The following is a 15,647-nucleotide window of genomic DNA, read 5'->3' as shown; positions in this document are numbered from 1 at the left end:
CAGGGTTCACTCCCCGGTCAGGGCACAGGCCAGGTCCCCAGCTGGGGGTGTGCAAGGGGCAACCGATCGATGCTTCTCTCGTACCTCAATGCTTCTCTCCCTCTCTTTCTCCCTCCTGTCCCCTCTCTCTAAAAGTAAATAAATAAAATCTTTAAAATAAACATGATAATATGTGTTTAAAAATGCATGGCTTGGCTTGATAAATTTTCAAGTATAATTTATGCACTTGGGGATTATATATTTGTTCATTGAATTTCATTTTCAATATTTCAACTTTTGGGTTAAAAAAGAGGAGCTTCAAGGCTGAAATTTGGGCCATTTCTTACTGCTTTGCTCTGGCCCAGTGAGAGGCCGGTGTTCATGCCCTAGAGCAGAAGCCAGAGAGATGGTGGGGCTCTGGGCGGAGGCCCTCCGTTCTGTCATGCACATGATAAAGGGAGAACTGTCAGTACAGAGTATTTTTTTTAATTTTATTATTTTTTATTGACTTAAGAGAGAGAGAGAGGAAAAAACATCGATTTGTCGTTCCACTTATTTATGCATTCCTTGGCCGCCTCTTGCCGGGGATCAAACCCACAACCTTGGCATACTGGGGCAACACTCTAACCAACTGAGCCACCTGGCCAGGGGAGTTCAGAGGATTTTGAAAAGGAGAAGAATAGTCCACACTCCCTGAAAATAACTTTTGCTACCTATCAAGTTTCACCTTCTAAGACATGAGCTTTGTTCTTGCCTTTGAGAACTCTGCCCCAAGGCTTGCCCTCAGTAGACAAGGATTGTGAGTTAATGTTCCAAATAGTCTATTTTTAAATATTTTATTTATGTACTCTTTCATATTTTTATTGATTTTAGAGAGGGAGGGAGGAAGAGAGATTTGTTGTTCCACTTATTATGCATTCACTGGTTGATTCTTGTATGTGGGTTCGGCCAGGGATCGAACCCACATGGCATATTGGGATGACTCTCTAACCAGCTTAGCTACCCAGCTTGGGCTCATTTGGTATTTTTAATGCCATTTAGAAGACAGAGAGGCAATAAAAATAAGGTAACAATAATAGTGATACTCAATGTTTTGGTCATTACTTCTCAAAAGCGCATGCTAAATTGTAACTGTTAAAACGAAGTATCTGTAACAGCCCCTCATTCTGTATAGTGTGATTGGGTCAGGGGTAAAGAACATGCTGCCCCAAGATGGAACCGAAACCCAGGCAGCCTGCCACTGGTCGGTGCACATGTCCCCTTGTCCCCTGTCTGTGTGTGTGACTCCTCTTCCTGAGGTGCTTTTCACACACCCACAGCTCTTAGAAGGAATGAATCGATCATCAGCGAAGCGATGGACAGAAGGACACATAGGATAAGGAGAGAAGACCAGGGTCCAGAGCGGATATCCCTCCGAACAGCCCCGCGCACTCGGGGCTGCGCTCTTTCACGGGCCCTGGGTGCTTCTGCCTTCATGGGCCCTTCTCCAAAGCACAATATTCAAAATCAGACCTTATGACTTTCCTGGCACAAAGTTGAATAAATATATTGCTATTATGTAGGAAAACCTTCTCCTTGACCTAAAAGATCATTTTATTTTTATGATTTAAAAAAAAATGAGAACATTTTCTTGGGCCCCTAAAAGCAGTCAGGGCCCTGGGCACAGGGCCTGACGACGAGGTCGGCCGAGCCCACAGTCCGGGCCAGGCAGCGAGTGGCCGGCAGCTGACAAGGTTGTCCGGCCTGCCTTGGGCCAGAGGTCCCAGTCATCAAGTCCCGTGACAGCCACACTCCCTCACAGGGTGCCGGCAGCTCTGATTTTCCGCTGGAGAGGTGGAAGAACCGAATATACCAAAAGGGAAATGAAATGTTTCCAACAACTCGATGTCCCCTATTAACAGAAGACATGCACCACTTACTGAAATACGTGGGCCTTTACACAGATTACACAAAAGCAAAAGATAGAAAAACACATTTGTCAATTTGCTGTAAAGTTGTGATTTCAAAAAAATGTTTCTGAACTTAAGGTATAAAATCCACAGCAATGCATACTCCCAAACACTCAACATATTATTAATCAGTGATAAATGATGACAGATTATTCTGGAAAAAAATCAGGGTTTTCCCCCCTATTTCTTTGCTATTGTTCAATTGTTAACACACAAACTTTGAGTAACACGTACCTCTTCGTGGAAAGAACACTGAAATTACAGTCACAAGGCCAGGGGAAAATTCCGTCGCCCACTTCCTAAGTTACGAACTTATTCACTGAACCGCTGTTTCCACATCTGGAAAATCGGAATAACACCTGTCTGACCTATCTCAGCTTATAATGTGATTCTTTATTATGAGAATCACATTATGAAATACTGGTGAAGACACCAGGAAGCTTTTCATTAGGTGCTACATGAATATACAGTATTATTACCCTTTTCCATGTAAAGTATTATCACATATAAAGGGAAACACTTACAAACCCCAAGTGCTGAGGTCTTCATACAAACATTGTCAATTGGCAACTAAGATAAGGTTAACAAACGTATGTTTTTTAAAAGATTGATTGACTGATTTAGAAAAGGGGAGAAGGAAGGGAGAAAGAAATGGAGAGAAATATCATGGGCTGCTCCTTTGTGCCCTGACCAGTAACCAAACCTGCAACCTTTCGCTTTTCAGGGCAACATCCAACCAACTGAGCCACACAGGAGGCTCCATGTTTTTTAAAGTAAAACTTATTAAGGACCCAGTAGCAAACACTCTGAAACTGTGGTTTTTCAGCGAAAGGAGGAGTGACCTAAAGACTTCACAGCACTTACTCAGAGCAAGCCCTTCAGAATACTTGCAAAAGGAATGGACAGCAAAGTAACAAATTTGTAAAGAATCTCTTTTCTTCATCTCACTGGGATGGAATTCTCAGACTCTACCATTATTACTACTTACTAAGTATAATCTTTAATCTTTCTGGAGAAGAGTATGTTGAATACATATTCTAAAACCATGCTGTTGATAAAAATGGCTTCTAAGAGCACAACGATGCATTTTAAATGCACACACTCAAAGTTAACTGTGTTGCTAAGACTCCAAGTATTTTTTCAATCCTGCAAATCTTTACCTTGGTCAGAGTGCTGAGTATCACTCTTCTTTTGTGGATGGCGAATTTGTTTTTCTGCCTCCTCATTCTCTTAAATGTTGCTGTGGCCCCAACAGCGACCCCAGGCTGCTACTCCTCACACCCTGTTGTAGTTCTAGGGTAACCTTATCCAACCATGGGGTCCAGCCCCCAGCATGAGCTGATGATTCCACCTGCAGCCCAGCCCAGGCCACTTACCACATACCCAGCCTCCTGTCTGGACTGCCCAACTTGGAAGTCCCACTCTTCCCACATGACCCAGTTCCCTATCTCATCCTCAGCAACCCCGGGTAGAAACCCAGTTACCCCAAACTTCTCTCTTTAAATCGTCTCCCCAAGTCCTCCAGGTCCCCTCTACTTCGAACCCACCCACACCCTATTCCCTCTGCTACTGCTTTGGTTCAAGGACTGCCTGCCCAACATTGCCGCAAGGGCTGCCAAATGATCTCCAGACCCATATCCAATTCATCCCCCACACTAAGACAAGAATGGCTCCAAAGCACACATCTGATGATGTCATTAACCTGATAAAAATCCTTCAAAACCTGCCCCCTAACCTTCAAGATCAAGTTCAAACTCCCAAGCCCTGCACAATAGTGCCTTTCATGGCTTTCACTCTGCTTATCTCCAAAGGCTAAGCTACGTCCTCAGACCCAACGTGCAACTTCACAGCTGCATGCCTTTGACCAGGCTGTTCCCTCTGCCTGGACAGCTGTCCACACCCCACTCTCTCCTTTTTTCTTCTTTGTTGTATGCAACTCAGTCTCCGGAAGTCCTCAGATTCGTGGTCTATTTACAGATTTGACCCTCCTCTGAGCCCCTAATGCCTCTGGGCAGACTCCAGGCACCCCCCCTTACTCAGGCTCAGGACACCTCGCCGTACAGTAATTACCTGTAGCTCTCCTCTACCAGATGCTAAGCTCCCAGAGGGTGGCCGAGGCTGCCTTGTATGACTTGAATGCCTGGCACATCCAAAGTGTTATATTAACGTCACTTACTGAATAAATAAATGTCTACAGAAACGAATGAATGAATGAATTGCCTGCAGGTGGGGGAACAAAATCAAACTTTAGTGGAAATAAAAACCTCATCCACTTGGGTTCCTGGACTCCATGAATTAGTGATAGCTCGTCTAAAGTTCTACATGAATTAGCAGCTGGTCTAAAGTTTATCTCAATTTAACAAACCCCTTGCGCTGAGGGTGTGCCAATTAACAGCTTGTGGTGGCAAGAGCAATGTTTAAGATCTAGGAGAACTAACTGTTTTTGAGCACCCTAAAGAACTTCAGAAGCACCTATTTACATAGAAATAATTGAAAATCATTCTGATAGCTTCAATAACTTGGGTCCCCAAAGACCTGTGCCAGACAACAATTTGTTTGCCTCTTTGGATTTAAAATATGTACTTGAAAGTAATAAAAGTACACTTATTTTAAAATATTCTATGATTCAGATGGGCCTCCCCTCCCCCCACCCCGCAATTAGTAGAAATTACTGGAGTTCCACCATGCTTCCAGCACAAATAGTACACCCAGGAAGCCAAGGTTCACCGATAATCTCTTAATTAGACACATCCCTCACGATGCGGCCCCCATCCTTCAATGGCATGCTGGCAGCCTGGCAGCCACAGAGGACAGCTCTGAGGTCCACACCTAGAATCGTATGGATTTCCTATGAAAATTGCTTCAGCAGCAGCAGTTACTCAATTTAATAACCTTATTAAACACTTTAATGACTTCTTGGGCCTAATGACGATATCTAGCATGAAGGAAGAAGCCAAGCAGATTAAAATTAAAAATTTAAACGAACTGATCCCTGCTATGCTCCATGTGAAAACGAGCTTCTGGAGAGAGATCACTAGACTCTTGGAAAATCTAACCCTGTGTTCTCTTCTAATAATCACTCTTTGATGTTAACATACCACCTCTCCCCACCGCCACCCCAAGTTCGGCCTTTATCCACCTACCTTGTTTGGGTTTTTTTCCTTAGGCCTCACAGGAGATGAAATTAGCAATAAAAATAACTATTGTACAGGGCACTGACACACACCAGGCAGTGTGACAATTGTTTTACACACATTGTCCTTTCTTCTTCACAGTGGTCCTAAGAGGTCAGTAATATCATCGTCCCATTTTACAGATAAGAAAAATAAGGCTTCTAAAAGCTTAGGTGGCTGACCCAAAAGTCAAATGGCCAATAGGCTGAGCAAGGTTCCAACCTCCGGTCCTCCTTGCTTCAAAGCCTGAGTTCTCGAACGTTCTATCTAGTGGCTCTTTAAGCAATAATATAAATCTCTGTCATTTCGAATTTCCCCGCAATGGCATTATTTTGGAGGGGGAAACATTGTCTTCTTTGCTATTAGCTAAAATACCAGCTGAAACAACATGTGCTTCTGAAACTCTGTGCCATAGGCTTTGTAGCACTAGCACATAGTTGGTGCTCACAAAATGTTTGAGAATTAATTTGATTACAAAAAAGATTAAAAAACAAAGGATGTACAGCTTCTATGGGCTTAAAGTTATAAGAATGCTGTTGAAAGACATCAAAGAGGCATATACTTCTTTGTATGCATCTATATATAAGTATCATACCTATACTGTGTTCATGTGTTAAAAGACTCAACAGCCCTGAGTGGTGTGGTTCAGTGGGTTGGCCATTGTCCTTCAAACTGAAAGGTCACCAGTTTGATTTCCAGTCAGGGCACATGCCTGGGTTGCAGGCCAGGTCCCGGGTTGGGGCATGCAAGAGGCAACCAATCGATGTTTCTCTTCCACCCGGATGTTTCTTTCCTTCTCTTTCTCCCTCCCTTCCCCTTTCTCTAAAAATAATTAAATAAAATCTTTTTTTAAAAAGACTCAACATAATAGACAAATTCTCCCCAAACTGATCTATAGGTTTAACACAAGTTCTGTAAATATCTCAATGATATTTTTTGAAGACATAGATAAGCATATTGTAAAATTTACATGGGAAAGGAAAAACCCTAGAATAGCCAGAACAATTTTGAAAAAGAATAAAGTAAGAAGAATCCCTGTTGCTGAAACCTATATAAATATGCCCAACTGATTTTTGACAAAGATGTGAAAATAACTGGGTGGAGAAGGGATAGTCTTTTCGATAAGTACTTGAAGAACCGGACATGCACAGGCTAAAAGAGGAACCTCAACCTACACCTTGCACCTCACCGAAAACTAATACAAAATGGGCCTTAGAGTTAAAGTCTTAGCCTTGATACCACCAGGATGATCAATATAAGAAAAAAGTGAAAAATGGGAACTCACCACAATTAAAAATCTTTGCTCTGCCAAAGCCCCCCATGAAGAAGTTGAAAAGACAAAGTACAAACTGTAGGAAAATATTTGCAAATCGCACATCACCCCAAGGACTTGTATTTACAATATATAGAAATACATAAAACTCGACCTTAAAAATAAAAACAAAGAATTCAATCAGAAAACAGGCAAAACAGATGAAGAGACATGTCACCAAGGCAGACAGACAGATGGCAAGCAGGCACATGAAAAGATGCTCGACATCAGTAGCCATCAGGGAAATGCAATTAACACCACAATGGTGTGTCATTACACACCTCGCCCAGCTTCTAGTGGTGTCATCACTACTTTTTATTTTAACCATTTTGATGGATGTATCATTCAAAATTTCCACTGTGGTCTAGCTTTAGTCTTCATAGTACGAGCAAACATAACTGTGCTAAGTATAAAATACTTACTCAGATTACAAAAAAGAATAGAGACAAAAGCTAATAAAGGAGAATTTCTAGGTATTGGTGAGAATTTCTAGGTATTAATTTTTCATAGCCTTGATGAGAATTTCCTATCACAAAAGAGAAAACTTGTTTCATTTTGTGCTCACTTTCTAGGGACTTGATTTTTCCTGTTCCAAAGTAGTGATTTACATGTTTATGTACGTACCAGAGATTCATGCACTCATTCATTTATTCATTCCTTCATTCATTCATTGATACAATTAAAATGTATGGAATACAACTCTGTGCTGCACAGCTAATGCATACAGAACTTAATGTCTTATTCACCAGAATTCTGTTCAAGACTTCCACACAACAATCTCAGAACTAAAATTTAGCCATTTTACACACTACATTCTTTACAAATAGCAAGTTTGAAAGGCAGAAGGAATGTCTTCATTCCCTAATATTCCCTTCCTTTATTCCCTAATAATACTTACGACAACCTAAAAGACATACCACAAGGATGCTACTTGCTACTTTATAGCTTGGAGTGTGTTTAATGCCATGTCCTTGTAGGTTTGAATGATTTTTTAAGAAAGCTTTTATTACTTCAGGTTAAACAACTGTGGGTAACATTCAGGTAGACCTGACTTTAATAGGACTTCATGACGTTGCAAGTTTCTTTACACCAGTCATGCCCAAAATTAAGGAGTCACCTTTTGGTATCACATAATGCATTAGGAATAGTGCAATGGAAAATTTCACTTTTGCAAAAAGAAATAACCGCCAACCTGTGTTAAACTGCACCACCAGGATGCAATCAGTAAAATCCTGAATGTGAAAACCACTGTGGGACGGAAGGCATGGTTTATTAAACACACAAATTGCAAAAGGGAAAAAAGGCAGAATCAGTGACTGTAAGCAATATACTGACCAGATGCAATGTGGTCCTCATTTTGATCATGATTAGAACAAGCAAATGCATAATCTTTTTTCTCCAACACAATCAGGGAAACTGGAAGGCTGACTGACTATTTGATGGCATGAGGGAACTAATGTTAATTATTTAAGGTGTAAGAATATAGTTTGTTTCTGAGAAGGGTCCATTGTTAGACACACATATTGAAATACTTACAGAAGAAATTCCAGAATGTCTAGAATTTGTCTCAAAATAATACACTGAGTGGTGGCAGGAGGAAATGGGTGGGGTTGAGCAATGGCTTGGTCATGAGTTAATAATGTGTTAATCGTTGTAACTTTAGGTACATTAGGGTTCATTATGTTCATCTCTCTCTTTGTGTATGTTTAAAATTTCATAATGAAACAGTAAAAGAAAAAGTAAAAGAAAAAAAGGGAAGGAGAGAGGAAGGGAGCCCCCAACAGACGGCTTCAGAGAAAGGAACAAAAGTGGCGTCTGAAAGTGAAAGCAAGTCGGAAATAGGATCTGAAAATGTTAACCATTTGTTTAACATTTACTGACACCATTCGCGTGATCTTCTAATGCTTGCCTGCCTTTCAAAGATTTTTTCATTGTTATAAAAACGAACACTTGCATGTGGTTAAAGACAGATTTACACACAAAATTTCACCTATTCAGGACTTTTTCTATATATTTTAGACTTTATGTATATATAATTGCCATATCTATATAATTTTTAACACAAATGGGAGTATGCTATCAATACTGTTTTGTTCCTTCCTTTATTCACCACACAATCTTTTAGAAATATTTCTATTTCTATATAGTTCAATGTTATTTGATTTAAAACAAAGTTTATTTTAGAACTGTTTCAGATACACAGAAAAATTGTGAGGACAGCCCTGGCTGGTATGGCTCAGTGGACTGAGCACTGGCCTGTGAACCAAAGGGTTGCTGGTTCAATTCCCAGTCAGGGCACATGCCTGGGTTGAGGGCCAGGTCCCCAGTAGGGGGCATTCAAGAGGCAACTACATGTTGATGTGTCCCTCCATTCCCCTCTCTAAAAATAAATAAAGAAAATCTTTTTAAAAATTAATCGCTATATGTCTATAACCTTTAAAAAATGTGAAAACAGTAGACAATTCCCATATACCCCATTCCCAGTTTCCCTGTTATTATATCACATCTGGTCAGCCCGGAGGGAAGGAGGAAGAAAGAACAATAAATTTAGTTTCAGGGAGTGGGAGAGTGTGTTGTCTTGTCACTTCCCGTCAAAGTCCCCAGCATCACAGGACTCCAGATAGAAGCCCTGCTTGTGGGATATTCTTTAATGATATTCACTGGCTCCAGCCAAGCGAGTGGCCAGGCATTTTCCCAATAGCAAAACCTGCTTCCTCAGAGCAAGCCTCAAATGTTAGCATCAGTCAGCATACCATATCTCAAAGATGTATATGTTAAGCTTAGATCCAACACATGCAAAACAGAAGCACATCCCTCCCATCTGTCTCTGCAGGGCCCTGTCTCCTCCCTGGTAGCAGGGTCCTCCTAGTGCCCGGAACCCTCGGGGCCCATGTGTGTCTGCTCCACCCAGGATATCCCTACCACAGAGCTGATGAATTTATTGTCACTAAGTTATCCATAACTGGTAGCTGCCATTGCATTGGGTATGAAGTAAGTATACTGTCCAAAGGTAGAGTTCAAGCACTAGGAACCAGGAGAACAGAGGAAATAGACACACACACACACAAGATACACACACCCTTCCAGTCCCCCCACAGAGGTAGAAGCACCCCATTTAAACCAAGCGAGCCCTGGGCAGGGGAGCAAACCCATGCCTTGGAGGGGCCAGTATGTCAGACCCCGTGAAACACTGTCCAGCAGGAAGAAACTGCCTGCCTATTCACACATCTGGTCAGGGGATTCACACAGGGGATGAACTCGACATGGCTGGAGGCAAGGGTCTTCAGTAATGCCAAAAAATCCACCGGCTCCAGCTAGACACCAGAACACACGAAGAACAAAAATATCTGACTCCACAAAAGACACCACCCAAGACCTGTCTCCTGTCACAGCCACCTGCCTTTTCATTAAGATTCTAGGTTCTGTCTCATTAAACAGAAGGGTTGATTCAGTTGGGCCCATCTAATTATTCTTATTAAAATATGTAACCATAATATTTTAATTGTAAATTAAAGTTGCATGCATGAATGAATCTGAATTCATTTTAATTTTACAATGGCCCAATGCCAAGGCCATTTTTATGGGGAAGATCCATCAGCTCGGCTACTGCTGTCCTGGGAATTCAAACCCATGTGCAAATGGAACATGTTTAACTAACAAGAGAGACTCGCACTCCCTGTTCTCCTTTCTCTAGATTTATTAAAGTAATAAAGCTATTTTAACAAGAGGGACCTCATTTGGTTCCACACCCTCCAAATCTTTTTCTTAAAAAAATTACCAAACTTCTAGGCTGGCACTACCAGTTAGGTAGAACAGAGATGTCACTCCCGGGCTATTTGAATCTTGAACCAGGATGGTAAATAGCTCTCAATTCAAGTGTCAACCTCACGATTAATTAGTACTGTCTGCTGTGGGCAAATAAGCTTACACACACACTGCCCCCTTGGTCTAGATTCTAGAACAATCAGTGCTATTGCATTCAGCCCTTCCATATGCAGTTAGGTGTGACCTGAATTATTTCCCACTAAACAATATTTAAAGCCTCAGCCACAACCTCCTCCACTTCTAACTGGCAAAGAGGACCGGGAGCTACTAGGGTAGGTAGTAAGATAAAAATACCTTTTACAATGGAGGCTTTAGAAAAGCCTCATCTGGGCTTCTGCACAAGGCCTGAGGGTGAAAGGGAGTTAGACAATTAGATGCGAGGGCTGGGGGAAGAAAGATTGCTCCAGGTAGTGGCAAAAACATTCGTGAAAGCCCAGGGCCCAGAGTGCAGAGCAGTCAAGACTCAGAAACAAGTTCCACGGTGAAGAGTGCGAAGCTTGCCAGGGTTGGCGGAGGGGCAGAAGATGACCCCAGAGAGGGAAGCAGGGCCAGAGCATGAAGGGCCTTAGAAGCCTCAGTGAGGAGTTTTGACTTTGTTCTAAGAGCAGGGCGTTAGAATCCAGATCCCTCTGGGCACATGTACAAAATGGGCCGATATGTGGTGCACATCCAGAATCTAGCCCTATCGGGTTCTCTCTGGCTGAGAGGCTAAATGAAATTCCTGAACGTTATACCTCTTTCTCCCTACAGTATTTTTTTCCTTTTCAGTTGAAAAACTCTCCACTTTAAAATTTCTTCATGCTATATTATTACATAGTTATCTATAATAAAGGACTTTTGCAAGATCAGTAAAATGCTTCCTTTATGTAATTGGTTAAAATCTGTGTCTAGTTTTCATTAATTAAAATGTGTTCATAATAAAAATCAAGTGATTAATCCAACCCAGGAAAAAAGAAAAAACTTCTAATTGGGAAAAAAGTCTTCACGGCTTTCCCTGGTAGCTTTCCCCGAAGAGAACAGCTTTTAAAATGTGCCTTTGAAACAGTGCTAGAGACCACGGGGGCACTCCCAGCACAGCCTGCCCAGAGGTCAGGCCCTGGCAGGTGTGTAGTGAAGAATTCCCTTCACACAAAGGGAGGTCTGGCTTCTGTCCTAGGCTCCTGGGAGGTGCCCTCTAGGCCCCTGTAATGTCCTGCCTGACAGGTGCATCTTCGTTGGCCTGGGCTTTGGTCCCTGGACAGTTTAACAATGTGAGTACCACGGGGGCTTAGGGCCACAATGTATCAGCTGCATCCTCTAAAGAAATCAGAAACTAAACGTGTTAACTTGACCCCAGGATGAGTGGAGATGAAAGGTCAGCCACACTGTAAATGTGGAGCCCCAATAAAAACTCTGGGCACCAGGGCTTGGCCAGTTCCCTGTGCACATTGTCACACATCCATACCGGGAAGGTAACTCCATCAGGAGAGGACAACCAGAAGCTCTGCATTTGGACCCCTCCCCAACTTTGCCCTCTGCATCTCCTCCTTTGACTGGCTCTAACTGGTATGCTGTCCCTGTAAAAAATTAAAAATAAAAAAAATGTAACCGTGGGTATAATAGCTCTCAGTGAGTTCCGTGAGTCTTTCTAGAGAATTAGCAAACCGAGGATGTTTGGGGAGCCTGGAATTTATGATGGTATCAGAAGTGAGGGAAGTCAAGTGGGGATTTGCAGTTTGGGTGACCTCACAGAGAATGTACTTCCTGAAGCCAGCAGCTTGGTCCCAGCATTGCTTAACAGAGGGACAGGGGAAAGAGGGTCTTGGTACCGTGTGTGGCTACCTCTGGGGGGGTGTGAGGGCAAGAGGGAAGTAGGGGACTGGCAGGAAGGGGCACCAGGCACCTTCTGGGGTGCTAAAAGCATCTATACCTTGATCAAGTGGTGGTTACACAGGTATAAATGTAAGAAAAATCCACTAAGATGTACACATAAGATCAGGGCATTTTATGCATTTTACTGTACATATGGCATACCCAAGTTAAAAATTTAAAAAAATAAACAAACAAAAATGCTGCCTTTGAAAGTGGGAAAGGCCAGCCCAGAATTAAAGGGTGAAGTGGGCTGGACTAGTAAAGAGAACCTGACCCCACGGGCAGGGCTGACCTGAGATCTAGGGAAGAGGTTTGTGGAAGGGTTCTCTGAAATGGATTGGTTTTGTTGTTGTTGTTGTTGTTGTTTTATTGATGGGAGAGAAAGGGAAACACCAATTTGTTGTTCCATTATTTATGCATCCATTGGTTGATTCTTATATGTGCCCTGACTGGGGATCAAACCTGCAATCTTGGTGTATTGAGACAACACTTTAACTAACTAAGACACCCAGCCAGGGCTGAAATGGATTGTTTAGTGCTATAAACTTGGACAAGGTGAACTAAGGACCATGTGGTTGTGTGACCGTGTGTCTATATGCATGTGTGAGTATGCACGCTCCCTAAAAAGGCCCATGTTACAGCTGTTTGGTTTCATTAGGCTCACCTAGTGAGGACGTGTGTGATACAACAGGTGGCAGGCAGGACAAACAGGTACTTCTGAGGGACAGCTGCTTAGCAAAGGGTTGATGTGGTGGGGGTCCTACTCTCCTCCCAGTCAGACGGAAGGAAGCTCAGGAAGCTAGGATTGGAGGCTTGAGAGGTCAGGCTGGGTTTGGAAGGGACAGCTTCCCTGCTTATGGGACACCAAGCAAAGAGGTCCAAGTAGGCAACAAGCAGGACAAAACTGAAAGTAATGGCAGACAGTTGCCCTGGGTTGTTACCAGACATGTGGGAAATTGATAATGAGGCAACTGAGCAGAAAACCAAGGAAGTAGGATGGAGGGAAACTCAGTGGGGGGCAGAGTTTGGGAGAATTCTGAGTCATGGAAAAAGATACTTTTGTAAGCAGTGTGGGGGAGTAAGTTGAGAAACAGCCCAGTCATTGGAACCAAAAGATAAGAGCCAAGGGTGCGCCGAGGCCGGGGAATGGCGCGGTGGTGTTTTGTGCGTTCATTAGCCCTCCTGTAGGGAGCCCTGCAGTATCTTGACTCTCTCCACCACAGATTTATGGCTAGTGAATGAAGAACTAACCTGCAGTGAGTTAAATTGCATGGACTATTTATGCTTGGATTTGTGATGACATACCTCTTTCTGTTGTTCTGGAAACATCTTCAGCACAGGATGCGATCAATCTGAAAAATAAGATACCAGCACTGGGTGACAAGGAACCCGAAGCAGATATGGCTTCCCACCCAAATCCCCTGAGAGAGCCTGGCCCCCTACAGTCTCTGGCAGGGAACCTCTGCTGCTCCCTCCCTCCTGTCCACCACAGAGGGGACCAAGGCAAGCGTCCTCGCTGGGACGTGGGGAGTTTAGGACACGGCACGTCCATGGAAGTTGGGTGAGACAGGCTCTCAACCTGGAAGGCCAGGCAGAGTCAGGCTGTAGTCTCGGCCTTGGTGACTAAGAGGAGGCTGGCGATGCAGGGAGCAGAGAGTCCTTGAGGGTCCCTGGGGATGCTGGCCAGCAGCGAGATGGAGGGAATAGAAAGATGTCCAGAGAGAGCCACCGCCGAGAGCAGTCCTGGCAGTTCTACAGTGACCTAGCCTCTCAAGGAACAGGCCATTCCCATGACATGGTGTAGTTTAAACTACACCATCAGATAACAGATGATATGGCCCAAAGGGGGACAAAGGTCTTACAAATCCACACCAAAGAATATTCCTATAGAAAAACGAGCAAAGATTATCAATAAAGATTACCAACTCACAAAACAAAAACAATAATGGTCAAACTGAACCACCAAAAAACAGAAACAACCTGATTTAAAAATAGGCAAAGGACTTGAACAAACATTTCTCCAAAGATAATATGCAAATGAACAAAAAGTATATGAAAAGATACTCAATGTCACTAATCATTAAAGAAACACAAATCAAATCCACAATGAGTTATCACTTCACATTAATTAGGATGGCTTTTATTTAAAAACAAAAACAAGATATGGAGAAATTGGAATCTTCGCACCCTTGCACTGGTGGAAATGTAAAACGGTGCAGCTGCTGTGGAAAAGTATGGCAGTTCCTCAAAAAAAATTAAAAGTAGCATTACCATATAATCCAGTAATCCCACTTCTGGGGATATATCCAAAAGAATTCATTAAAAGCAGGATCTCAGAGAGATACTAGCACACCCGTGTTCACAGTAGCATTATCCATAACAGCCAAGAGGCGGAAGCAACACAAGTGTCCACAGACAAATGAAGATATAAGCAAACTGTGTTGTGTACACCCAATAGAATATTATTCAGCCTTTTTAAAAGGTAGGAAATTCTGAGATATCTATAACATGGCTGAACCTTGAGGATAATATGCTAAGTGAAATAAGCCAGATGGGATAGACAAGTCTTTGTGATTATATAATCTTATAGGAGGTTTCTAGCTGAAATCACAGAAGCAGAAAGTAGAATGGTGGTTACCAGGCCATAGGGAAGGGGAAGTAGAGAATTCTTATTTTATGGGTACAGAGTTTCGGTGTTGCCAAATGAAAAAGATCTGGAAATCCATAACACTTAATACTATTAAACTATATACTTAAAATGGGCAAGATGGTAAATTTATGTTTCTTACCGCAATTACAAATAAAGTTCTTGAAAAAAGGTCAAAATTTATTTTAAATGTTTTTAAAAAGATTTTATTTACTTATTTTTAGAGAGAGGGGAAGGGAAGGAGAAAGAGAAGAAGAAAAGCATCAATGTCTAGTTGCCTCCTGCATGCCCCCTACTGGGAACCGAGCCCGCAACCTACACATGTGCCCTGACTGGGAATCGAACCAGCAACCCTTTGGTCTGCCGGCCTGCACTCAGTCTACTGATCTACACCAACCAGGGCTATTTTAGATATTTAACAGAGTGCAAATAAAAATGAGACACTGTGTAAGGATCACAAGAAATGGGACTGAATGCTGCTGGTGGGAATGTGAGCTTTTTCAGTATTTCCAAAAGACAATTTGGCCACATGTTTTAAAAAGCATTTTTAAATTTTTGACTTTGACGCAATCACTCCATGCTGGGAACTCAATCTAAAAAAATCACTCAGACATATGCAAAGGCTTTTTTTTTAATCAAATAAAATGGAAACCTAAGTGTCCATAAGTAGTAGATTAGAAAAAAATGGCCCTGGCTGATGTGGCTTGGTGGATTGAGTGCCGGCCTGCAAACCAAGGGGTCACTGGTTGGATTCCTAGTCAGGGCACATGCCTGGGTGGTGGGCCAGGTCCCCAGTGGGGGACACACAGGAGTGAGCCACACATTGGTGTTTCTCACCCTCTCTTTTTCCCTCCCTTCTCCTTTCTAAAGATAAAAAAATAAAATCTAAAGAAAAAGGAAAAGAGAAAAAA

The 15,647-nt window shown here is 42.5% G+C and overlaps 1 protein-coding gene across 2 annotated transcripts in view; it reads right to left on the bottom strand.

The window, feature by feature from the left end:
* SNX10 (sorting nexin 10) overlaps positions 1 to 15,647 on the bottom strand; it is a 57,812-nt gene that overhangs the window by 14,523 nt on the left and 27,642 nt on the right. For both annotated transcript variants that reach the window (XM_037126541.2, XM_037126543.2), the window contains exon 2: positions 13,395 to 13,441. In XM_037126541.2, coding sequence (XP_036982436.1) covers positions 13,395 to 13,418 — 24 coding nt within the window. In that variant the 5' untranslated portion in view covers positions 13,419 to 13,441. The remainder of the gene's footprint in view (positions 1 to 13,394; positions 13,442 to 15,647) is intronic.

This window comes from Artibeus jamaicensis, unplaced genomic scaffold, assembly GCF_021234435.1.
Source record: "Artibeus jamaicensis isolate MK-2021 breed Jamaican fruit bat unplaced genomic scaffold, CSHL_Jam_final contig_3230, whole genome shotgun sequence".
Lineage (NCBI taxonomy): Eukaryota > Metazoa > Chordata > Mammalia > Chiroptera > Phyllostomidae > Artibeus > Artibeus jamaicensis.
The sequence above is the reverse complement of the archived record's forward strand: the minus strand, read 5'-3'. Positions and strand labels throughout refer to the sequence as shown.